Genomic DNA, 27,125 nt, shown 5'->3' on the forward strand with positions numbered 1-27,125 from the left:
CTGTCTGGGGATGTCAAAGACAACAAGAAGGGCTACTGTAAGTACATGTTTGACAAAAAGATGCGGGGAAATGTGGACCCATTGTCCACAAGACAGAGGACATGGTGACACAGGATAGAAAAAAAGGATGAGGTCTTGGGTAGCTTTTTTGCCTCAGCCTTTAGCAATTTTTGGATTGATGTTCAGGAATCCCAGGTCCCTAAGAAAAAGGAGAAAGGGTGGACCAAAGAAAATGTACCCTTGGTGGAAGGGGATCAGGTSAGAGGATATTTATGCAAACTGTCCATACATAAGGCCATGGCACCTGATGGGATACATCCATCAGGGTGTATCAGGGAACTSAGATCAGGGAACTGCCACCTGTCATTGCGAGGCCACTCCAGACAGTCTTTGATCAATCAATGCARTTGGCAGACATACCCAAAGATGGAAGAGCACAAATATCATTTCCATCTTCAAGAAGGACAAGAAGAAGGATCAGGGAACTAGAGGCTGACCAGACTTGATGTTCTCTCAGAATAAGACAGAGCAGCTAATCCTGCAAGCTACTGAGGATGAGAAAATCATCAGGAGCTGTCAGCATGGCTTCACCGAGGGTAAGTCRTGCTTGACCAACCTCCTAAACTTCTCTGATGGGTTGACTGACCTGGTGGATGAGAGCAGAACACTGAATGTTATCTACGGGGACTTCAGGAAGGCCTTTGACACTGTCTSCTRTAAGATTCCCACAGGGACAGCACGGCTCACCCAGAGGGATGGTGGAGTTTCCAACACAGGATTGATTCCAGAGCCATCTGAACACGACCCTGTGCAATGCACTCTCCTTACSCTGYCTGMACAGGGAGGTTGGACCACAGGACCTCCAGAGGCCTTTTCTACCTTTATCATTGTTTGATTCTGTGATTCTGTGCTGCTGATTAACTCTTAGGAAGAGAAGAGCCAGTTGTCTTGGGTTAATTTCTATAAACCCCTGATATGGGACTGTTTTGAAATATTTACTACTATCCGCTACCACTAGAAATGTAATTTGTGCAGTTCTGAGATGAGAGCAGACACAGATGATAAATCAGTGTAGTTCAACCTAGCACCATGAGTTTGCAAAATCATGTTGGGTACGGATTCTCCTTGCAGAGCCAACTTTTTCATCTGTACTAAACCAATTCCTACACATTTGTTACATCACTTAGGAGTGTTAGAAAAGTTAAAATGTATGACCTTATGACAAGAAAATAAAAGTTTAGCCAATTAATATATTATGAAAATCAAGAATGGCTCTAAAGCCCCTCTGATTGCAGTTTGCGTAAGCATTCTGGAAGTATGGTAGCTCAATCCAGGTGTTCACATGGCTTCTAAAAAGATTATTTTGCTTTTTCTGTAAAATCTGTGGAGGAAAGAAGAGATATTTCAGCTCTTATTTTAGCTAAGGATGAGCAAATTTTAAATTAAGAAATGTTGATTTTTTTAATTGTAAAATTTCTTGTAATTAGATTAATTGTCATTATCTATAACAACTAATTAATCAGAATAACATTCAGCATTAGCATTGAGATGATTGTAGACTAGTAAAGGAGAAAATTAAGTTCATTTAAAAAAAATAAAGATATCTATTTTGTTCACTTGCAGTCACAGATAGCTATGATTAAATTTTAATTTGATGTCAAATTAAGGACTCAGTTACAGTATGTGACTTCCAGAGTACAGCTCTACTCACTTCAGAGGAAATTCCCATTTAAATGAAGAGAATGTTTGTTCTGTACCATTCTAATGTCTTCCAAAGGCAGCTTCAGCTCAGTTCGCATCCACAAAATGACTCTTAGTAGCAGCCAAGAAAATTTCATGGTCCCTAGCTAAAGAACTATRCAACAAAATTACTTTGAATATTGGTACTCTATTTTTAATTGTGTGCAATGTGTCTTCTACATTTTTAGCTGCTAACTCTCAAGAACACTTCATACCAAATCATCTTCAGCCGCCTGTGTCAAAGTCATGGCATCAGGATAGCACATAAACATTCTTCTCTTCTCTTTTTAAAGACAGAGTGTGAATACAAAAATATGGCTGTCTTTGCATGCAGCCCTGTTAATTTTGGTGTTGTACCAGTCTGGGAAGGCACAAATATCCAGCTACAGAGTCAGGGCCTGAGTGAATGTCTCAGATAGGCAAAATGTGCAGTCATATGTCTTCACTCTTTGGTAAGTGCTGTGAAGGGGAAATGCTAAATTTGCACCGTGGAGATGGTGTAAGTGTGGATAGCTGCCAGCACGCTGTACAGTACAAAACAGGGAGAAAAGTTTTGGGAGTATTGTTTAAAAATAATATCCCTCTGATGGACAGAACCTACGACATCTCCTCCTCTGAGTCTCCTGCTCACGTTATCCACTGGATCATCACCTCCGTAAAGCTGCCATCCAGCTGGAAAATTGCTTCTGCCATTCAATCACTGCACAGCATTTTTGCTCACTGTCAGCTCAACTAATCCTATTCTATTAATGGGTCTAAGAGACCAGTTTTGCTGAAAGCATGATTGGAGAGGGATTTGATTTCTTCTGATAGTAACTGGGGCCTGAATTTATGGCCTCTTGGATGGCCATAATTGACTACACAAAGCATGGTGCAACAAGGAAATGTTGGGCATGTTTCTACTCTCACATACATCAAAACAAGCATGAGTAATCCCCCAAAAAATCTTTATTCCTCATTTCACAAGTGTTTATTGAAGAAGTTGTTGAAATAAGTTGTCTTATGAATTTCTCAAATTGATTTCAAAACAGTTGTTCTTAAAATAGAAGATACCTGTGTCACCTCACATCGTTTTTGTAGAAYGTAATCTGTGCTTGGCATTGCACTCTGCCATCCAGAAGAGTTAATTCTGTATGAAAGGTTTTGATAGGAATAGCCTGAAAATATTTTTGGCATGGGCATATTTTCATGCCATGTACCCAGCAGGGTAAAACTGAGGAAAATCCAAAGGAATACAAAGGATGCCAGGAAGAAAAGAGGAATTGTAAAGTGAACCCTATACAGTTGGCCTGTAGCTCTAGTCAGTCTGTCCATTCTCAAGACAGGAAATAAGACCTCTAGYGATTACAGGGAAAAAGTCCTAATGCCCAAAGTAAAGTGGAAATCCCAGAAATTTTCAGTGGAAATTGAATATTTAAAATCCAAAGAAATAGTTCCAGAGGATCAATAAGGAATGGGCAGCAGTTCTTAAAGAATGTCAGTTACTGAGTAAAATACATAGATTTACGTTGTGTTTCATTCCCTATTTGTACATGGTAATTAAAACACTGAGGAGGGAATGTAGTTATTTGATTCACTCTCACATATGCAAATGATTTATGTCTCCTTTCATTACCTCTATTAATATTACTAAATTCAATTATTAAAAGAAAAAAAGGTTCCTGTTCATTACTACAGCCATGACAGTGTTGCAGTGAGTGATGCAAATTTCTTTAAAGAACGGATGTATTGTAAGCAGGTCATAAGTGCAGTAAATATGAGAATAGCAAGACCCATTTGAAGAAAAAAAATGAGGTCGGAGAATATGGACAAAATAAAATTGCTTGGGATGGTTTATTAAAATGAATAAACAATTAAAAAGCAGTTATTGTTATATCTGCATAATTTCTCCCGAGACAGTTCAAGTTTATATGMTAAAAAGTACTAACAGAAGAGAACAAGGAACTTCCCAAAAATCTCAGTTCCAGGAAGCAGTTGAGAAAAAGGAGTTCTACGTATCAAAGGTGTGCTTATTCCATAACTCTTGTTGTTCCAAGGAAGCAAAATCCTAGTCATCTGTGCARTACCTAAAAATATGTAATAATAAAATCATAGATTAATACCATTAAAATCAAGTAATGTTGAATGAGTTAATATTTAATACACTTATGATGATAAGTGATAGAGAAGTAATAAATCTGCACAGGAATGTAATAGCACACCAAAAAAAAAGTTGCCTGAGCAAGAATAGTGATTTAATTATGCCTTGATTTTGATTCTGTTTCTCATCTGTTTCTCAGAGAACTGGAGAGGGTATATTAAAAAATAGAACAGATTGTAGAAGTAAATTGTGGCTGGGGATATTGTCCTGCTGTGAAATGTAGGGAAAATAGGAATTTGTCTGAATGGGGATTCTTTTTTCCCCATTATATTTCAATTCTTCATGGGAAATATTTCTCAGTGAAATCTTTGTGCAAGCAATGAAGAGATTGGTTCTGAGAAAACAATTTATTTGAACATTTTTATGTTTAACAGGGTGTCAAACTATCTGCTGCTGTTTATGCTTGGTTTCTGCTCTCATTTAACTAGAGAAAATTCATAGATTCATGGGAGTTCTGGCCAGAATGTACTACTATGAAAATGTTAACCTGACATCCTAAATGGCAGAAGGCAGAATCTCCTCCAGGGATTCCTACAATGCAGCCAAAAAACAATGATTGATATGCAGCCTTTGTTAGAGAAAGGCTCTGTCTTAAGAGTTGAGGGGAAAAAAATTCCTAGATTTGCCAATGCTTATTTTATCTTTAGTGAATATTTTTGTCTTCCTTTCCATTTGAACTTTTCAGACTCTTGATCAGTCTTTGTCTGGCTGAAAYGGCTTCCAGCTATCGAGAACTTTTGATAGTTATAGACTGGGTTCAGACACCTTTTCATCTGTCTTGGATATTTTCAACAGATTAAGCATCTTAGGGCTTTCTTTGTAAGACATGTTTGCTGAGTTTTCTTAGGGTTTTAATGACATGAGTGGCTGTGGGGAAAGTTTCTTTTCTGAAACCTCTTTAATTTTTTACTCCCTTTTAAATATGTGACCACTGGAACTAAACACAGTAATGGTTTTAGTTATGCCACCAAAAATAATGCCATTTTCTATTTCTGTTCGTTATTTCTTTGCTTGTGCACTCAAAACTTCCACTGCCTGCCTTGCTGCTGCTTCACACTTGGAGCTCATCTGCACTAGCTTAACTTATTATTTCATTCTTCAAGCACTTGGGATACTGTTGAGAAAAGATGACCTCATCTAGAAGAAATTTTTGGATGTTACTAGGATTTACAGAAGCCTGCTGAATTTGGGCTGATGGCTTTCCCTTGTAAAAAGCTGGTGAAAACATCTAATTGTCCCAAAAGCCTTGTCCTTGTTTTCASTCAAGGCAGGCCATTAGATACTTTCCCCCAAGTCTTGAAAAGGGCATTCTGGAAAAGAAGAGATTATCAGAGATGTAGACGGGACCAAACTCCTGTCATCCTGAAATTTCTCCTTTCCAAACWAAAAAAAAATAGCAATAAAGTCCCTGTGATATTTCTACCAGCTGCACTGGAAAGTCCTCGGAATGGGTCTGTCCAAAGCTGTGTGGAGACTAAGAGAGACTGTACATTGATTTGAGACCTTGTAGAGCCATGTGGAAATGTAGGAATTCCCAGCCCCTCTTCCTTAAATTCTGCTAGATTTGTAGATTTTGTGTATGAATCCCAGCAGGACTGGGAAGTGCTGTTCCCCTATTTACTCAATACTCAAGAAAGCTGCAAGAAAAGCAGAGTTATGTAGTAGGCATCTTTCTAATCCATTTCTAATTATTCATAATGACAGCCAATAATTGCAATCAATATATGCAGTACATTTTTCAAAAGTACATTTCTAAAAAATGCAAATAATCCTACTGGAATTTGTCATATACACTGCTCTTGAGAGGATCAGTTCTTGTAACCGTGGATATTCAGTGTATTGCTTCAGTTTGTCATTATTGACAATTTGATTGTTCATACTTTATAACATACTTCATATTTTTGTAACCTTTCCAAATATTTTGTTTTGGACCCCATGTCAATTCAACCAATTTCTCTATCAATTTGAGGAACTGATGGGACAGGCTCAATTGCACTATCCAAGAAATGCTGGGAGCCATTCCACAGATGAAGTTTCTCCTTGAAAGTATATTTCTGAGTACAGTATTTTTCGGTAGATAGATTTAGAGAGAAACGTCATTTTGCATTATTCTTTGAGAGAACAAAATATTGTATCTCAAACTTTAACCATCAATTTTGTAGCAAGACACCTTCATAATATAGCTTTATTTCATGCTATTTCCCCACTTGTCATGCATCTGAATATCTTTTGAAATTTCATAAAATATGTCTATGGTATATTATATTCTTCCTTGCTGGAATGTGATTGTGAACTACAATTACCATGAGAGGAAAAATAACCCCATTATAAATGCCTCTGCTAATATGTTTTTTCTTATAGTGATATTTCTGTTTTTATAATTTCAAAATACTAATGTATTGTTTGTCATGAAAATACAGTTCTTACATAATTGTGTGGTGTACATGCTCTAGCAGATGGGGAAAAAAGTCATAGAAGAAWTAACCACTAAACATAGAAAGAGTTAGGCTTTTTTCTTTTTTTTATCAAGGTTTCCATGAAGAATCATAAAATATTAAAATGGTCCTTGAATTAGTAAAAATACGATTCCCATTTTCACATCACTAAATCACAGACATACACTAAAATMATTAGAACTGGTTGCGCTTTTGCTGAAAAAAAATAAAAAATTGAGTGGAATCTGCTCTCGCTTCAGTAGGGACAGCCTGAGACAATTCATCTGGAGATAATGAGCCAGATTCACAGCCTGTGTAAGTTGYACAGTTCCTCTGATTTCAACTGTGTCACGCCAGATTTAAATCAACTCAATATTTGGCTCGATGTGCACAGCCAACAGATTACACGCATAGCSCTGAGAGCAGACTTTGGCTGCAGGAATTAGGTTGCAAACCCAGAAAGCAGCAGGGCAATTAATTTTGTTGGTGGTGGGCATGGGGGAAGGTCTGGGAAATCAGCATTTGCAGRGGATAAGAACTTTCTGATTCTTCAAGTGAGTAGCGGGGTGCAATGTGAAAAAAAAGAGGACTCCCCACATCACTTTGGAGTCAGAATGTTGTTGTTAGGGGGAAAAGCCATTGGTATCTTCAGCTGGTGCAGGAAAGGGAAGACCTCTGCTCTACCCTGTGCCACTGCCTGCAGCTTTTGGAGCTGGCATTTTGGGTCCTGGACACCTTGGTTCAGCTCAGTAAGATCCCCCAGAGTGAATGGATATAATTGTGTGTAAATTCTGATTGCACGTGGCTAAATCAGCAGCAGTGACAGAAACGTGTGGTACAGCTATACTCTCCTCCAGGGACAGAAATTTTACGCCAATGCAACTCTAGTGACATAAATGCAGTTACTCCTGATTTAGACAAGGAAGGTTTTGTTCCCTCTGAACTGCAGTTTGATGGTATACATCACTTTCAAAGAGTTTTCCTCTTTTTCTTTTTTCTGCCCCCCTCCCCACCCCTCTTTTGTTTTTGTATGAAGAGTGGCTGGAGTGAGCAAAATGAATAAAAAGCAAGGCTAGAATTTGGGCCTTCTGGCTTCTAAGATACTGCTTACAAGAATAGGCCATGCCWAGAAAATAGGAATCAGGAAAGCCAAATGAAGTGTTAGTGATATGGAAATATATCAGCCATCACAAACAAACTACCTTAATTAAAAAGAAGTTCTCAATGCTAATCTAATGTAAAAGCCTTGTAAAGTACCATAAAGAAGCCAAACTAATTTTTTTTTCTTAGATTGCAAAACTGTTTAAGATGGTTTAACTTACCATGACAAAAACCTGTGGAGGAATGAATTTTCATTGCTATTTACTAGTGCATAGGGGTTTGGCTCTATGCGCTGTTTAATTCACAGAGTAGGAATTCAACCCTTTCCATTTTACTTAATTSAAAATGTTTTGACAGCTTGACTTGCTATCATTTAAAAGTTTAATCAATCAGACATYTAGGGGAAGATGCTCAGCTTGTATGAATCTTTCTGGTGAAAGTCATCAAGAAAGGCATACCAATTACTGCTAAGAGGAGGAGTCGTGATAGAAACCAACATAAGCTAAAACCCTGTAGCCTGATGAGTTCAACCATCTGATGCTGCCTATGATGGCATTTTCARAACCCTTTTCTTTGACTCTGAGACCATGAGGAACTGAACTGGCCTGCCAGCATGTTCATAGACTGGTTTTAAAAGATCATGTTAATCTAAACATGGCCACCAAAAATGACACCATGACAATGTTGGTGTTGCAATATACCARCACTGTGATAGCCAGAATTAAATGAAAGAGTCAGAAGTTATGCTACAATTGAAATAACTAACTTATTTTTCATTRAGTTTGGGTGGGTTTTTTTACTTCAACAAAGGAAATTAGTGTATGTAGTTAAAGGTAGAAGGCTCTTCCAGAAAACTGTAGCTAAGAGCCACAATTTCTAATAGCCCAAATATCAATCCAATTTATATAGTGTATGGAATGTAATACCTTTATCTTGTGAAACTGGGTGGTTTTCATTTTCTCCGTGAATTTTATTCTATTTCTTGATTTAGAGTGTGTGAATGGACAAGGTGAATTATAATATCTCAACAGAATTACTTTATCTGCTCTGACCTACRAGTATGACAACTAAAAACTGAGAAGGTTAAACCCTTAGTATTTATTCATCATTTATCACAGTTATTGTTTTTAAAGTGGCGAGCTTTTCAAATTATTTATTGGAACATTGTCTAGTTTTGATGAGATTATTCAGTGCTTTCTGGCATTAACTTATAAAGGCTTTTCACTCTGATAAGTGACACATTCTGGGAGGAAATGACTGTGCTTGAGAAACATCATTAAGCCCAGTTCTGTGTAAATAATTTTCTTATTTTTTTATTGGGTTACGATAGATCATAAYGGTCCCATTAGTGGTGTGACACATCACTGTAGTGTATAAACCACAATAGTTTCATGGACACATGAAGAGGTTTTTTCCTGTGGGATGACTCCATGAGAAATGACCCATAATGGCAGAACTGGCCTTCAMTTTGCAGTGTTTTCTGCATTCTCAATCCATGGGAGGTGCTGGTGGAGGTGACACCAACTGCAGGAGGAGATCTCCCAGGCAGCCAGGCTGCTTTGTTGTCACCTTTCCCCGTCTTTGTTAGGCCCACACAGTCCATCTCCTTGACTTCTGTGATGATTTTCCTTGGTTATTTTGCCTTTCCCATTTTCTCTCTCCTTTCCTCTCCTCAGTCACGATCATAATGGGTCACAGAGAAACACTCCCTCAAAATCACCTTCTGAATGGAGCAGCTGTAGACTATAGACATTAACAGGAGTATCAGGACACTGGGCCTGTTTTAAATTCTGCCCACTTCATTAGCTGAGGCTCAGTTCTTAGTCCCATTTTGTTTGTAAGCTTTGGACCTGCTTTCCCGTGCCCCATGTTGATGTGTGGCTGGGGATAACAGGGATAAATTATTACTTGTTGGATGCCATTTTTCCTTAGGCAGAATGTCCTTTGGCATAACCCAGGGGCAGAACCCATCCTTGGCCCTGCTGGGGCCTTTGCTGGCTGTACYCAGAAGAGAATTGATTGGTTTTTTAAAAATGTGCAAGTTTCTGATGCTGACCAATTCTGTAGGACACAACCCAACAATTCTGGGTTATTCCACCCAGTTTAAGCGCCAGTTTTCCCCTTTCCAAATTTGTAGATTTGACCCAATGACCAGAGTGCCTCACTAAKGATTKCAGGATCAGCCTTGCTGYCTGTGGTACCATCTTCACAGCATAWTCAAGGATTTAAGYTATCTGAAGTTKAAAATCATCTACTTCATCACCCAGRAAAACTCAGAATGRGAAAGTARARCCAAATGAACTTAGAATCCCTMTCACAAACAACTGGTGGCTTTAAAACATATAGTTACAAAAGTCTTACAAGGAGGCCTTCTGATTAATAACTAATAATAAAAATAATAATAATTMTTGCATGTATGAAGAGCTGCAGTAAATCCTGTACAATCTTTGCACTTTGGAAAGAGAATTGTTTCGTTCCATATCACATACATTTTGTTAAGTAGAGGAAACACCGCTTCCCTGGTGCTTTTGTTTTTCCCCTCCGGATTGTAGCAATGGAGCACTTGCATGATGTGTTTGATGCCTTGCATGATAGACACATGCAATGGCAAGTTCCAGTCTGCATGCTGCTTAATGAATGTTTTCCTTTTCTCTCCTTCCCTGTTATGTGCTTACAGAAGACAACTATGTGGAAGGTGGGTGCTTTCTACCTTATTTTCCTAAGCTCTTGTTTTTCCCTTCTGTTCAGTGAGGGGTTTTTTTTCCCCCTTCTGCTTAATGTTATAAAAGCACACATATCATTCAATACGGTAAGTTGTATTTTTTCCCCCATAAAGGCATACAAGTTTATGAAATAAATGTGATTTCTCTTTTTCATACAGAACACAGGCAAAACTCCTTGGCCTTATTGCTGTAATTCAGAATACCCCCACTGAAACAACAGGATTTGTATTTGTATGGCTGATATAATATCCAAAATCTTCCTGGAGATTTGCAGGAATCATTTCTTCACATGTTCTGTATGAAAAATGCTTCAAGAAACTATTTGTCTCATCAATGTGGAGCCAAAATCCTCCCAATAAGATAGTAATGCATGTTCAATTCCTGTCTTTTAATTGCTTAGGAAAATGGAAAGCGCTTTTCTCTTTACTACCACAAACCTTGTTTACTGTAATATCCTTTACAGCACAGAGCTTTAGGAAAAAGGGTTTTCTGTCTAATTTTTCTGCATAATGCACTTGCCTTTTGGACACTGTGAAATAAGCAGCATGTGATTTTAATAATTATGTTGGTATGTAATTAAAATCCCTTCAAAGAAAGTATGGCATAGGGCAGTGGAAACTAAGGCACAATGCCATCTATCCTGARTATTGGTAAGTAAGTCCATTAGCTGGTAAAACATGCAAATATATGATAGTTTAAAAGTGTTCAAATCTTTTTTCTTGTAAGCCAAAAGGTGCAGGTGCTTTTTTATGTGCTTTTTAAAAGTCTCTCTGGGGCRAATCTTTGCACACTGGATAAACAAATTATCTGTTGGAAAAATAATTAGTTTATCTATCTAAACTGAAAAAAATACTTGTATTTCATTCTAGTATTTTTTAAGCTATTTTCAAAGCAAGGACTTTGTGAACTAACTGATGAGCAAAGTGACTGCCCTGGGATGACTCTGACCCAGGATGCACTCCTGAGCTACTCTGGGGCCTGAATTCATTCAGGTTTCAGGTCACCAAGGGTCACTCCCTGCCCCTTCAGAGGTGATCTCAAGAAGCCTTGAAGTGCATTTCTCTATGCTGATGTATTCAAGRGTGAAGACAGGTGCTCAGATTTAGCACATAGATGCTGCTGTGAAATTTTATTAAAATATCTGTTATCCCAAGGAGAAAGAAGATTCAAGCATTTCTGGAGCTTTACTTGTGTGCACTGTCATGCACATACACGCCAATAAAATTTCATTTTCATTGCGAGATARAAATGTATTCAACAACACTGGGATAGAAATTCCAGCTGAAAAACATAAAAGCCTAGAAATAACTGCTTAATCTTGTATTTGATCTGTGCATAAAACTCTTACTGGTGTCAACATGAGCCTCAAAAGTTGAATTAGGTTCAGTATAACTAGATAAGAAGGTTCAATTGCGTTTCACATATTCATTTATGCACAGCAGTACAAGATAAAACCTGGATAACAGTTAATCCAGACTTTACCTGAATCTAATTCGAAAAACTGCAACCTTAAATTTATTCCAACACAGTCTGGATACTTATGCATACATTAAAGTTACAAAGCATGAATATGTAAAGAATAAAATTCACAACTTGAAAACTGAGCTAAAATTTTGCGTCTTTGATCTCTGTGGTATCTGAGSATCTCTGTAAATGAAGCTGCATAAGAAAACAGAAATATGTAGTATTCAATTTTATATATACTGCTGGTAAAAAAGCTACTGTTTATTCGTTTTACTGAAGTTGTGCTAGGCTTTAATACCCTCACTGCAGGTTTATCACATTTAAATTTTGTTTTGGCCTGTGCTCTGCATGAAACTCACACACCAAACGATGACAATATCCTGTGTGCATATCCCCTTCCACTCTCCCACCCTGTGCCCCTTAAATCTCTCCTCTCAGAGCCAAGTTCACGATAGAGTTGGAGTGGATCACACATGAGGGATTTCTTTTGAATCTTGAATTCCTAATTCACAAAGAAAGTGAAGCAATGGTGCACAAATGAGAATTTCAATGTATAGGATGCTTATATGTGGCTAGCTAAGGATGGAACTTCCCAGATCTGTCTGTTGTGGTATTCTTTTTCAAAAGCACACTTTCATTTTGCAAATCTAGCAGGGATTGCTGCTGTGATGATTTAGCTGTATCATTTTAAACCCCTCTGTGGAATGAACAGGTACAGTACCAGTAGTTCTTCACTCATCCATAGGTTGCAAAAATAGGAAATAAGGTAAGTATCATTATGTGCCTTCAGCAAGGAAGTGTAGGTGACCTTACTGCCTGCAAATAAAATAACACAGAGTCAAACAAAGCACGGTTTCTTGAGGAATACCACTGAATTTTTTAATTGGTACATGTTTGATTTGAGCAGTGTGTGTCTTTTACATTCACTTGGCTGCCTTTTTTTTTATTGAACCAGCCTGTAAGTGGCTCTTAAAATGAAAGTAGTTTTTGATGATGTTTTCAAGAGGCACTTCTGCTATTTACTTTTTTTTTGTCCAAATGATCTAAGAATCATGTATTTGCAACTGACCATTTTCACGTATCATTTTAACAAATATATTAGCTGTGATATATATCAGCAGTGATAATCTGAAACTAGACTTTTGTTTAGGTTCCTGTAGCTATAAAGCTCATGTGTAAATGTGAGCCAGGAAGAGATGATCTTCTTTTATTTGTTTCATACCTTCTAAGAACTGAAAGATCTCACATGAAATAGGGGCTKAAAAGTTCCATTAAAGAAAAAGATGTTGTAATATTTGACTGGTTTCACTTTTCCCCTGTCAAACACAGTTAGGGCCAASTCAAAAGTCTGAGATTTCTTGCTGTAGTTGCTAACACAAAAAGTTAAAACCCAAAAGACAAATTAATCAATCACAAGAAGAGACTGTACTTCCAAAGGGCCACACGTCAGGGGATCCAAGCAAGGACACCCGGCACTAAAAAATGAATTAGAAAAAGGTCACCTGGTCTTTATGCCTGTATATTCAGCAAACCCCTCTTGCAGCAGCACTTACAAAGAAAGAACACCCATGAAAACATTTCTATTCCCTTTCACAAGCTGCAAAGTGCCAGTACAGCTGYGTGATGTTTCCCAAGCAATGCTGATGCAGGCATCCCTTCAGGAGCACAGTCAGCTCTCGTTTGCATTGCTGGGAGCCCCAGGTAATCCCACCAGCTGCAAAACGCCGTGTTTGGAAACAGAATTTATTGCACAAGAGATGAGGCACATCGGGCCCTTCAGTTTAACTACACATCCAAAACGGGTGACATTAAAAAGCAATAATTCAGCAAAACCATTGTTAGTCTGCTTGGAGCATCACTTGAGATTTGGAGCTGATAAGAGACGAATCCTTTCAGACTGATTGCAGTCGGGAGGATCTTCTTTGAACTACCCCCAAGTACTGTGAGTCATTTGTGCACCTAATTTTCTTTGTGAATTAGAAATCACAGAAACTSTCTCTCTAGGAAGTCTGCTTTCCAATAAAGAGAAGGATATTTTATGGCTCGCCTTCTTTGTGTGAATTAATTGCAATTAATTGCAAATAAGAAAATGATGTATGGCTTTTTTGAGAAGAGGAGCACATTTAAGGCATGAACAATTAATAACTTCTGAAATGAATCCTAAAACAGCAAAGTTCAACAAGAATAAGCCTGGTTTTTAAATCAGACATAAAAAGTGRAAAACTTTCATGTCTCTAGAAAAAATATTCTCCCTACATCATGTTATACTCAGTGAGATTTAAGTATCATTTTATTATCATGAATTAAAGAAGCTGGATATTTTTCCTTAAAGAGTAAAAAAATTTGGCTCTGGATGAGTGATTATCATTATGGACATCTGCTTTGAAATGTCACTAGACCTATTCTGGCATGATGGGATTTCATCTCACAAAACAAGTATAAAGCAAAATCTATTTCTCTCAGATTTATGAAGTAGTTGCAGAAGCTGTCACTTAAATTTTCTTTATTACTATGTATTTTATATTGCATATGTAATAATTTGCCTTCTCTGAAACAAATTCATTCTACTGTCACATTTCACACAAATAAGGAGACATCCTTTGCATTATCATTTCAATGTGATGAAGAAATTTTATTTAATTACCTGAAATGCTCATTTTTATGAGGGGAAAAAGATCAGACCCAGCCCATTTTTCAGGTTTAAACTTCTCCAGGGTTTAAACATTATTTCACATGTAGAGGACAGGAAGTCCTCCCAGCAAAGTGTTCAAAACAATGTAATCAAAATATGATAAAGACRGATGGATTATTAAAGGAATTGGTTGGATTTGAAAGCATTTTATTATTTTCTGTCATTGTAAATACTGCACAGAAAAAAAAAAATACACAATAAACCAGCACCCAGTGTTTGAATTGCAGTTCTGTTACTCGTAGCCCAAAGCATTCCAACCAGTGGTTGAAAAATGCTCTTTGATTTCCCTCTGTGATACAGACATCTCATAGGAAACAGATGCCTGTCACAAAACATTTTTGTCAGTGTGACAACACCACCTTCCCGTGCTCCCTTGTTCATTGCTGACTGTGCTCTTGTTTCCCTTCAAGGTCTGGCGCACCTGATGATGGGCGACCAAGGTATGGGCTCTGTTCCTTTTCCACTCTGCTTTCATTGTTCCTTCTTGTTCTGTAGCTGCTTTGAATCCATCACTGCAACCGATGGGCAAATGCTTGAAAGCTGTCTTTGGCTGCAAAGAAACACGTGGTTTTAGTCACATTTTTTTTTCTTATTTAATTTTTTTTTTTTTTGTTTTTTTTTTTTTTTTTTTGTTTGCTCTGTAAGCTTTTGTCCTTCCTGCCTCCTCAACTCCCCCTCTTGCAATACAATAACTAAAAAGAGGTGAGAGAAGTGAGAAAGTGATTGAGAAATTTCATGTGTTGATCAGAAAATAAAATTRCGGGTGATTCTATAAAAGATAAACAAAGTGCAAGACCCCTCTGCTGATAGCTCCTGAAAGAAGATGCTCCTCTTGTCACATTGTACACATTGAAGAGTCCATTTGCATTAGTGCATGGCTGATTGGAATCGTGCAGAAAGCACCTGCTCCTGGCTTCTGGAATGCTGAGAGTACAGTTTTGCTACCTAACAAAAGCAGTGATTTTTTTCCTCCTAACCATTGTCCATGTTACCTTTGTGGCAGTCTTTCTTATCTAAGCATGGGTTATTTCTGTGTTTCTCTGCATGTACATGATTGGGAAGAAATAAACTAAATCCCTAACATGACACTGATTGCACCTCCATCTGTCTTCAGACACTGATCCTGTACTTTGTCTCTTCATGTTCAGATACTATTGCATTTACATGTACTCATGACTCTTACTGTTGTTTCTCTCCTCTTCTTTATTCTCTTTTTGTCTGGAAATGCTTTCTTCATGGAACCATTTCACCAAATCCATAGGTAAAAGTAAAGGTATTACATGATTTTTCTTTATTTTTAATGCCATCAGTGTACTTTAATGTATGTATAAATAATGTAAGTAAATATRAAATTGTTGCACTGATAACATGAGGTAGGTATATTCTTACAGTAAATATGTCATGGACATCAAGGTAAGGGTAATTATCCTGAAGTTCAGGCTGACCATTTTCAAAATTTGCCTCCTGGTTTTGTGAGAGATGTAAAGCTTTGGCAGTGATAAAAGAGGCTGAGTTACAGGAGGTGTTCAGGATGAAATAACAGCACATTTTGAGGTATGCCTTTTTCTGTTCTCAAAGAAATGGAATCTAAACCACCAGGCATGGGGGGGAAAAAAAAAAAAAATGCTTGATGTTGCTCAACAAGGACTCTCTGGAGATAATCTGTCCAGGGTCAGTCCACAGCTTGATGTACGTTTTAAATGGGAATARCACTAACTTTAGCAAGACTTTGCCATAAGCCAGTCACATTTGGCTTGAGAGTTTCCTCATACATTAATCACTTTGAGCRTATCTGAGCTAAGAATTGGACAAGGAAGAAATAATAGCCAAAGAAGTGTGAGTTTTCTTTGAGGTTTTGTTTTTTTTCATTCTTTTTGTTTCTTTATGTAAGGAATTCCAGCCATGTTTATTTCCCTTCTCCCAGAGGAAAGAGTGCAGTAGGGGACAAGATTTTTTTCCTGTATAAATAAACACCAAGTTTTGCTACAAGGATACTTGTTCACAGGCATTGTGTAAATATATTTTTATGATAAAAAGCTGGTCATTAAAAGCCATTTAATCTCTGTTGCATTTGATGAATCGTACAGTTCTATTCATCTTCAGCATTTGTCAAGGGATACCTATTCTTTGTATAAATCAGAACTCTTATCTGCATRGTCATACTTCCCTAACTCATTAAATTAGAAACAAACTCCCGGTTTGTTGGTGTCTTGGCTGATTTAGTGTTTTCTACCTAGAAAATTCATGTGATGCAAAGGCTGTAAATAGAAATCTGTGGTGGCTCATTCCTCCTCATCTCAGACCCCTGYAAAGACTGTGTAGCTGTATAGGTGGGGCACCCTTTAAAGGGTTGTGTGTGTTCTGCAGCTCTAAGCCTTCTTCCTTAAGAAAAGTTTTAAGCAAGTATGAAAAACAATCCGCTGATTTCTTTGGTTTATAGGATCATTTTGTTTTCTTTGCTATATGGCTTTTAACCTTTTATTTTTCTATATTTAGTATGTATGACCTCCTTATTACCGATTATTTCTATCTTATTCCTCATCAGTAGATATCCTGGCTGCAGTTACCTTAAAATGACATTTTATATTAATTGAACCTTGACATTATAGATAACTTTTATTTATAATGCAGAATCATTTTTCTAGGTTGTTCTRTACACAGAATAAATGATGTAGTATGTATGACACCAAAGGTTTTTTTTGCATGAAAGGATTCAAATATAAATATTATGAATATTTATTATAAATGGTAGCTGGTCTGGAGAGCAGATTTTAATCAAAACAGAAACTGTGCAAGTATTGTGCAACATTTAGAGATTTATATTTTTATTTTGGAAGCTTTAGCACCCATATTCACAAAAAAAAATTACATTGTATATATTAGCTACATTTAATGTTTAATAATGTGCCATATAACATAATTTAAACACCAGTCACCAGCCATCTAATCATTTGACTACATTTTTCTTTCCATATTTTGGTTTTCATTAGATTTATCCAGTTAATATAGGAATAATCATTACTATGTTTTGAGAATCACAACATTTCTGCACATACGATGGTGTGTAGTTGTTCAAATGGATGGAAAGGGTTTATATGTGTACTAGCTTCAGTTGCTTTAACAGAAAATATCCCCCAATATTGAACAATATTCCCTGATATTTAACCATATCCTAAACCAGAATAATTTTGTTGACTATCCTGGAACTGMACTGGTATCAGTTATTGAAACATGTGGCCTTGAAACAGTTGTGAAAACACACGTTCATAACACATGACAGTACAACTAATCAGGAGGCGTTGGGAAGAATGAAGGGACAAAAGAGAAAATACCTTTGTCATAAATTCCATTCCTTGAGAGGTTTCCAGGGTCAGTAATTGAAAAAATTTGGGTGATTATGTCATGAACTTAATCTTGTTTTTGTAAACAATCAAACACTTTTAAGAAGCATAACTATGTAATTTGTTATGATGAGTGTAAATGGCTGAAGTATCACCGTCTCCTTTAATTGTGTAGATATTCTTTGGGATACTGAAAAAAGGGGGAAAAAAATGAATGTATCTTCAGAATTAGGGCAAGGTGTTGAYCTGGTTCCCCTGTTGACAGGGGAAGGAGAGTTCACAATTGGGTAAACAATCAAAAAATACCATCTCTTGGTGCCCAGATGTTTGTCATTTGGTTGTAAATCTAAATTGGGATACTGCGGGTTATCTCCCCGCAAATTACTCCGTGTAGATGCTATACCTAATYCTAGGAAGAGCTGTGATCTTTTAGTTCCACTGCCATTTGTTTATTTTCTCATAAGCACCATATACTCAGAAATACATAGGAATTCCTTTTTCATCCCCTGGAAATAACCAACCTGTAAAGAAATTCAGCAGCAGAGTTGTCCCAGCTCTGATGGTGAAAAGACACAGGCAAGGTAAGGTTTATAAATGGTGTTCATGGTTTTGAAAACGCTGCTCAGAGCAATAGTTTGAATTCAAAGCAAACCTTGAACCTGCTGTTCGTAACAGACAGATTTGTTTGCCCTAAATAAATTTGTGCCCAAACAAATTTTGTCTGCTTTCTCCAACTATTGGAAGCGGTCTAACAAAATTACCATTTCCACCTATAGGCCTTACCTCGTCAAAGCCATGCAGAATTATTTTGTGATGAATAGTAATACAACTAAACTTACATGGCAACTAATGCAAAACACTCAATTTCTTCATTAAAAAAAATCTCATCTCCTATTTTTCATATCCTTTTGGCGAGCAATGGAAGGAATTTATAATTCAGAAACTCTAACAGTGACATGGATTACTTTGTTTTTTTCTACTGCAGTTCTCTTAACCTATACATATTTTTATCTTTAGTTAATTTCTATGTAATTATCATACTTTTGACTACATATATTACTCACTCTATACCTAAATACTATGTTYATACTCCTGTTCTGCTATTTTAGAGATTACGTGCAGATTTCAATTGTACATGAGTCACTCAGGTTCATAACAAACTATTAACTGTTAGCTAGCTGAGCAATAMGTGTTTCCACCAAAAGATTGACAGTGCAGCTGCAATTTGTGGTATTAGATTGTAGGCTTTTGATATGCTGGTATTTGCTATGCTGTGTACAAATGCTGAAGAAGGGCTTCAGAATGGCCATTTATGTATGTGTCAACTCCCTTGGGAAAGGAGGGCAAGATTTTATTGGACAAGCCATTGTACAATATCTGTAACACCAAAGTGATGCCACTAATTTATTAATTACCAGTTACACAATTCATTTGACAACTGGGAAAAAGTAGAAACTGAAAAATAAAAGCAATTTAAATAAATCCTTAAACAATCACAAGCATCAAAGGCATATGTTACAGCTAAGTAATCATGTAGTGCTTGTGTCACACAACACAAATGTCACCTTGTGCCAGTAACCTCCCCAACATCAAACCATGTGGAGCTCAGTCATTAACCTTTCTGTGACCACGAGCTCATCTTTCTGTGATCACTTGCATTTTTGCTCTGGTTTCCAAGAGCTAAAATGGCCTTGGCTTCTTACACTCCCTGATCTTTGAAAAGCCTGTCCTCTCATCAGCCTTAGAGTGTGTGCTGCTTCAAAGTGGGCCTGAGAGTCTCCCATCCCCCAGCTGTCCCTGACCTGAGCCCCCAACAGTCCAGGATCCCTGGAAATGCTTTGGCACAGCCCTGGGCTCCAGCACAGCTCCTTGTTTTTGGCTCAGTGCCCTGCTGCATGGATTCAGCTTCATACCATCCCAGCTGCAGCTGGCTTTTGCCTGGCAAGCTCAAAGTGTGGATGGAGGGCATTCTTGGCTCTCTGAACTTGTTCACATGGTTGTATGTCCTAGGTGATGGCAGCTGGTTGGAAAGACTCCCTGCTAGCACTGAGGTGAGGTGATTTAGGAGTTGGACACACAATGGGGTTGCCAGGGTTGGACAACTGAAATTGTTTCTGGGTGACCTTACAGGAGAGGAATGAATTRTTTGAGATTCCTCACTCAGTCTCATCGCTGTTTCTATGATAAAAATCAACAAGGTTTAAAGGATTATCYGCCATTTAACAGGTCCCAAACATTTTGAAAGTCATGGATAATTTACAACATTGKGAGTATAAGAATTTTCAAAAACATTCTCTATGAAATCACCATTACTTTTAATGAGCATTACTTTTTTCATTGATAAATGAATGAACTTTAAATATAAAACTCCTCAAAGTACTCCAAAGAGGAGTAGCTACACCTCATATCTCTTCATTAATGACTTCTTTTTTTCTGAAGATCCTTGTAAGTATAATTAAATAGAGGCTGCTGTTCAGCAAAAGGATAATAATTTAAGTTTTTTGTGTGTAACCCATGCCCCCATGCCTACACATATAAGTTCCAATAAATATTTATACTATCCTTACATTTGTACGGTCAATATGTTCTAATTTTGGTTGAGTATCATMATGAACTATGCACTAAATGTTTGTTGTGATGCATTGAAGCAAGCAATTCCCTTGCACTTCACTGGGTGATACCCTGTAACCCTGGAATATTGACGTTTGAAGCTGCAGATTCAACTTGAGGTTGAAATGTGCTCGATTAAGGGTCCCTAATGAGGAAAAAAACACRGCAGAGCATGACTGCAGAAGTTTTCTGATGGCTCGGAAGAAAACAATCAACATCAGGGACAGAATTGCAAATCCTTTCTTGAGACACACATATTCAAAATTCTACCTATCTGAGATGGCTGATTCCTCCTCAGCAGAATGAAAAGGAATTCTAAGAACCTGCCATAAATATCAAGAAAACTTTCTGAAGAAAGGGGAACACACTTATTTTTTAAAGTGAAGTCACCACATGGTAATGTCCCATCCACACCAAGAGTTCTGGTGCCTTGCCASCATGAAAATAAAGCATTTACCATGTTCTGGAAGATTCTGATGTCACTCAATCATATAAAGTATATGTGCATTTTTCATAGACTTCCTATGGATTTACAGGAAAGAAAATATATGTGCAACTATGAAGGATTTAATGTAAAAAATATTTATACTTTTAAATGTGTAGAATTCTGCTGGGTCCAGAATTGTGGTAGGGGATAGGACATATCTGAGGTTTTGGCTTCCTCAACACAAGGCCCGCTTTGAGCATAGGTTTATCCAGAAGATGGGTGTGCTGACAGAAAACCTCTCAAAATAATACTACATCTCTTTCAAGATGAAGGATGGGTATTTCAGGACAAAAAYTATGAGGGGATTTATTGAGGATGGAAAACAGTTAGGCTGTCACTTGGAAGAGGTAAAAAAAMCCCCAAACAATCAGCAGGTAAGCAATAAAGAAATAGGAAAACTTGGTATTTCTTCCTTAAAACTTTTCTTTTAATGTATATATAAATGTGCATAGGAAATGAAAATTTAAAGAGGTGGCGATCTATATCTCTTTTGCCCAGTGAAATTCCATGAGAATTTAAGACACATTTCACAGACATTTCCAGTGAAACAGGTATTTGAGAGCAGTGTATTCCTCGGATACTGGAATATCCTTGAACCGTCTCATGAGCCAAACACATTGATAGAGTAACACAAAAGATTTCAGTTTCACCCGGAGATTGCACTGTGTCTTCCTAGGATAAAATTCTGTCCTTGAAATCTGCAAGAGCAACTAAAAAAATGAACCCAACAGAATGTAATTTCTGTTATTTCAGCGAAAATCAAAAATAATTGGAGATTATTGTACATCTCGCTCAGAAGTCTCAGCTGATTTTGACATTAAGTCCAATCAATCACGCTCAGTGGAGCTTCACCAGCTAAGTGGAAAGAAATTAGAGGCCCTAGGAAGAGTATTTTCAAACATCTCTAAGATTTGTCTGCATGCAGGGATGGCAAAATTCTGGACTAAACTTTACCAAAATTTCTAAAGAAACTAAATCTAGTGAAGGTGAAGAACTCTTCTCTAAAATTATGCCGGTGTCACTGAAAAGAGGGACTGTGCTCCCTAAATGCCCATGATTTTCTGCCAAGAAAGACTTCATGCAAAGGAATTGAAAAAAAAATATTTACATAGTCWGATTGTTGTTGTAGAAATAAGTATGCTGCATGCAAAATTTTTAACCTACTCTTTACAGGAATTTTCTTTGGTGGTAATACCATGCTGAGGTACTTAGAAATGACAGAAATTTGAATTATCCAGTCTTCTTTAAACTCTAATTAAACAGTATAATTTGCAGTGATACTAGCAATATAGCCCTTTCCTCATTTTCAAAGCCTTCTATAACCCTGATATTCTTAATTGCTCRTAGGTAGCTTTCTACATTTACTACAGGGTCCACCTAGAGCAATTAAGCAGAGCAGTGGAATTGTGCAATGAACTGGAAAGTTCAGGAACACAGAGAAGGACTCCCATGGGAAATGAGTGTGGGGCATGGAACGTGGACTTTGCTATGAAAAGCATCGTGCTTTTGATGGTTTTCATAGAAACCAACCTGCTATCCAGATATGTTCTTTCCAGGCTTRGGAGGAAACAAAAGTGACTGAATCTTTCTATTGAATTAATTAATTCTACTTAAAGGAGCCTTTTCTTCCTCATTAAAGCTATATTCAGGGTGAGGTTTTTGGTTTTTATTTTGTGTTGGCACCCACTTACAACAATTTTCTGACCAGCACTGCATTTCACTTGAAGGCAGTTTTTGTAATTTGCTGCTATGACTTAGAGATTCTGGTACATTTTGTTGCCCGCTCAAAGTAGCCATTTGTTCTTTAAAGAAAGGAAGCATCTGGGCTGATTCACTGGCAGCTCATAAAGCTGTGGAGAAGCAAGCTTGGATAACAAGAGGCTACCACAGAACACCTGGCACTGCTGGCATCACAGCATTGACTTCAGTGGCTTCTCTGTCTTGGGGGTGGCATGCAATAAAAGCAGCTGGGTCTGATTCCTTTCATCTGCCTTTGCATATCCTTCAGACAGAGGGGAGTCTGTCTGGAAAACAAAATTGGGTGTTAAGTGAGTACAAGTCTGTAAATTTTTCACTGGACTTACCCTTAGTTAATAGGCCTGTCTTGAATTCCATATCACGAGCCATGGTAATTCCATTTACAGGAGTATCCACCCAAAGGAAAGGGGGCTAAGTACCTTCCAGTRACCATTCATATTCTGCTTCTGAAGCATCTTTCAGCTGAAGAAACCCTGAGAGATTCCTGAGGCCAGCWATATTGGTACTCAGGTGACCCCACTCCCAACCAACAGTAACATCTCTCTCTAGGACTAGAAGTCAGGAAAAAACTATCTGATTTCCTTCTCTATTGAACCTGAGTGTCTTTGTTAGGAAGAGCCTGAGTTATATCAAAAAGGTGCCACATAAGTGATTTTGATCTCAGAGAAAGGGCACTGCGGGCATTTTGCTGGTAATACAAGCTGGTCTTTGATTTTCTCAGTTAATGGCTCTGCTTAACCACTTGGTCTTAAAAGGTACTTACAAGGTACATTTAGTATTTTCACAAGTCCATAAGAAATTTAAAAAAAAACAAAACTAAAAGAAACTACCAGTCATTTACAGGTAAATCACTGTTGAAAACTATGTTTGCAAGTTGTGATTTTACTATGGAATCCATGCAAAACAAAGTATAAATCAGTTTTAAAGCCAAATACCTCCATGACAATGCTATTTGCACTATGAATGGTTATTTAAATGGATATTTGATATTATTTGTATAACTGCAGCTACTGATTAGTTGTTCCATAGTTTTCAATTTTAGAAGTCATTTGGCTGCAGTTACACTGAATTGTAACTCTGGTGTATGTTTACATGATCACAAAAGTGGTGGGAGATTTCAAAAAGTTCTATTTTAATTTAATCTTYGTTTACCCGAACACCCCCACATCATTGTGGTGCAAGCAGTGAACTGCTCTCTCATTTCACCCAAATGCTTCTGCAAACCATTAATTTTGCAGGTGTCCCTCAAGGTTCGTTCATAATTTTGCATCTTCAGACACATGAACATGCAGCTGTGACTATGGTAGTCATGCACTGATTTTTAATTTTTTTTTTAAATATCTGTAGCATATTTTTTATCTCTACGCTCCTTTCCAATGAATTATTTAAACAAGAACGCTCTCCATAACTGTGACTGTCTTAGAATACTGGAAGAAAATTTATATTTCCAAAAACAATCAKATAAAAGTATCTAAAAGCAAGGTTGGACCAACAAAGGTAGACTTGGAAATCAGTAATTTTGTATTACTCTTGTGCAACATATTTATCTGTATAGCACTGTTATATTATCTGTGGCAAATCTGTATTCTGAACATTACGTAAAGCTACCTGAGTTCCATTGTTAGTCTACTGCTCCATAGTTCCCCAGAGCAAAGAAGGGAGCTTTTCAGGCTACTGTGAAGAGGAAAAATCCCTGTATTCCCATTGAAAATATTGGGAAGCACTAAAAACATGGAGTAAAACACAGGAAGTGATTCACAGTTCTAAAGGACAAATTCCTCAGCAATTTTTAATGGCATATACACATTTACCACAYGTACATGGAGCTGCATTCAGGATGTAGTCACATAGGGAGATAAATAGAACCTGCTGTACTTCATCAGTTTATCTCTCAGAAATGCCTCTATCTCAGGTTTTATTAAGCTTTATATAATGACAAATACGTAATAAAAGTTACTCATGTGTCATTATGTGTCATTTATTCTCTCTTCCAGGAAAAAAACATGTATTTGATATTTATCCAGTGTTCTGAAATGGATGGTAGAGGTACACCTTGCCAACAAGATATCCATTTCAGTTGTCCGTGAAATGAATAGGCTTGTTAAAGAAGCAGGTTTTTGAGAGTTCTGCACTTATTGAGCTGTTATAAAAGCAAAATGAAAGTTTAATTAATATTTTCCTTTTCAAAACAGCTAAAAGAGCTGTACATCAGCCCTATAGCTTTCAATAAGTACATATAACTCCCAGAAATGTACATATATCTAGGTCATGCTAATTATCCACCTTGGGAGGCAGGAATGTGYCTATGCTCCTCTACCTAGTTGGCATACTCTTGAGACCCAAGGCAGAAGAGCAGGCTTCAGAAAGTCTAAAAATACATTTCCCAGGTTCTTAGCCATTAAACTGCTTAAAGAGGAGGTCTCTCATGTACTAGCTGACAGCCTGTAATTTGTATTATGCAGGAAATGAGACTAGATAATCAAAAACAACCTTTCTGGCCTTGAAGCCTATGAATCACACAGAACAGCAAAATTACTGTGGTAACATGCGAGAAAATTGTCAGACATGAAAAGGGCCACACCAGATTTGCTTTATTAGCAACACTTTCACCGTGTTTCTTGTGTGGATGGCRTTATGGATCAGGGAGGTCCTCCAAGTCAGGCCCTAATGGGCTCACTGGAAAAACCATTCAAAGCATTCCCTTAAGCCAGGATGTAACATGGAAACTGAAACACCTTCATGGAGAAACCTCAAACATATATGGGAATGTGGATCAAAGGGAGATTCAAACATATATGGGGAGTGTGGATCAAGGGAGATTAATCTTTCTCAAACKTGGACATTTCACTGTGGTTGTTTGTTTTGAATACTTTAAACTGAATACTGCAGTTAATCTAATTTTCAAGAGTATTATGCCATCCAATATTTTTATTTTATACAGGTTCTCGTTGCTTATTTTATACAGCTTTACAAAAGGGTATGGAGGTCTTCTAAGGAATGATCTTACCATGTCAGGTAGTGACTGCTACACCAGATAAACCTTGGGCAAAGCATTGTTGTGAATTATTTGTGCAGCAAAGCTGGAGCTGTTCATTTCTGCCCTTTTATGCAGGGAAAAATACTTATACAAAGCTGACAAATTAAATGAGGAATAGAAATTGTGATCTAACCTAGGAAATGTTATAAACTAGTGGGTAATACTGTCCCATAAGAGTGTTGTGAATTACAGAGAAGAAAGATACAAACTTATAAGATCCAGTTTTAATTTAAAGGCTGAACTCAGTGTTCTAATATTTAGTTTCTCTTTGAACCTCACCATTCAAATTTATATTCACTGAGAGTTAAGTAGTCTTCTTTAGCTGCAWTATGCTCACACAAAAGGAGAGGATGGAATCATAGGCTACTTTACTGAAGGACTTATTATTYTGCATCAGAATTATCTTTATTCATGAAGACTTCAAATACTTTCTTAACGTTCACTTTTACTGTAGCCAGGAAAAGATCCTGTATTTTGCTAAAATTCAAGGAGACAAATGGGACTCTGTAGTTTCTCCCAGAACATGTGAAAAAAAATGAGTTATTTAATTCAATGAAGTTGAAATATTTTGAGTTTAAAAGAATTCCAAACCTTTCCCTGATAATACATGTTGAGTATCAGAGAGGAGGAGGAAAGCCAATTTTTGAGGTGGATCTTCTATGCCTCATTTCTGGTGTTCAGTTGCAAACCTTGTAGACTTAACAGCCTGTGGGTTATTAGTATCTTGTTATTGTTTGATAATTTATTAATGYAATGGGTCAAATATATCTACAGGCWGCTGAATATGTGTCATTGGGGGAAAATGCAAAAGTGTATTCTCRGAGAATTAATTTCTGAGGAGTGTTTGAGAGAAGGGCATATTGAAATGTCACTAYGAGGATGTTATCATGTGTTAGAAGGCTGATACAGAGGGATTGACAGCAAAAAGCAAATCAAAACGTGAAAAAAGCCAACCAAAAAACAAYACTAGACCCTACAGCAGTTATACTTAGGTCATTTTGTATAATTTGTGTTGGGTTATAATCTTCAAATTCACATAAATGAGTACATGGGAGAAAAGCACCACACAATCTCGTTTTCCTTTATATTTACAACATATTTTACATTTACTTTCACTTATGTTGAGTCTATTTCCAAGAGGCACCGTTTAGCAGGAGAACTGATGAAGCTCTGACACGTTCGTGGTTGCACAGTGTCTGTCATTGTGATGAAGGACTGAGGAAAACCTAATTGGCAGTTAAAGCATGAACTTTATGTACCTCAGAATATGGTTCTCAATTCCTATTTTGCCCGTGGTGCATCTGCTGACAGTTTCAGCAGATGTTTGAGTATCAGTGAAGTGTGGGCATGACTGYTGATGTGCCCAGGCATGTCATTTGGAAAAGCAGCTTTCCAGGACTTCAGAACATCTTTGATTCAAAGGTAGATTAATTTTGTTTTAGTAACTCCACTTGGAACAGCTCTGAGTGCTTCAGTGTTGGAGCTTATTGCAGTGGGTTTGTCTGGAAATAAGCACTAAGAATGAAAAAGAAGCAGACATGCCAGTCTGGGATGGTTTGGGAAGAGGAATTTATCAGCAGTAGCACAAAGCATAATA

General features: G+C 37.3%; 1 protein-coding gene across 12 annotated transcripts in view; it reads left to right on the top strand.

Annotated features, from left to right (window-relative positions):
• The window catches only part of LOC130577361 (neurexin-1-beta), a 647,097-nt gene that overhangs the window by 68,060 nt on the left and 551,912 nt on the right, over nt 1–27,125 (top strand). For 7 of the 12 annotated variants that reach the window (XM_057372640.1, XM_057372642.1, XM_057372645.1 and 4 more), the window contains exon 3: nt 14,706–14,735. The exons of 4 other annotated variants lie outside the window; for them this stretch is intronic. In XM_057372640.1, coding sequence (XP_057228623.1) covers nt 14,706–14,735 — 30 coding nt within the window. Of the gene's footprint in view, nt 1–10,099; nt 10,112–14,705; nt 14,736–27,125 lie in introns of those variants that run through there. One more of the 12 variants, XM_057372650.1, reaches the window with a different exon arrangement.

The sequence above is a fragment of the Malurus melanocephalus genome, unplaced genomic scaffold (assembly GCF_030028575.1).
Source record: "Malurus melanocephalus ecotype Western Australia unplaced genomic scaffold, MMel_1.1 scaffold_175, whole genome shotgun sequence".
Lineage (NCBI taxonomy): Eukaryota > Metazoa > Chordata > Aves > Passeriformes > Maluridae > Malurus > Malurus melanocephalus.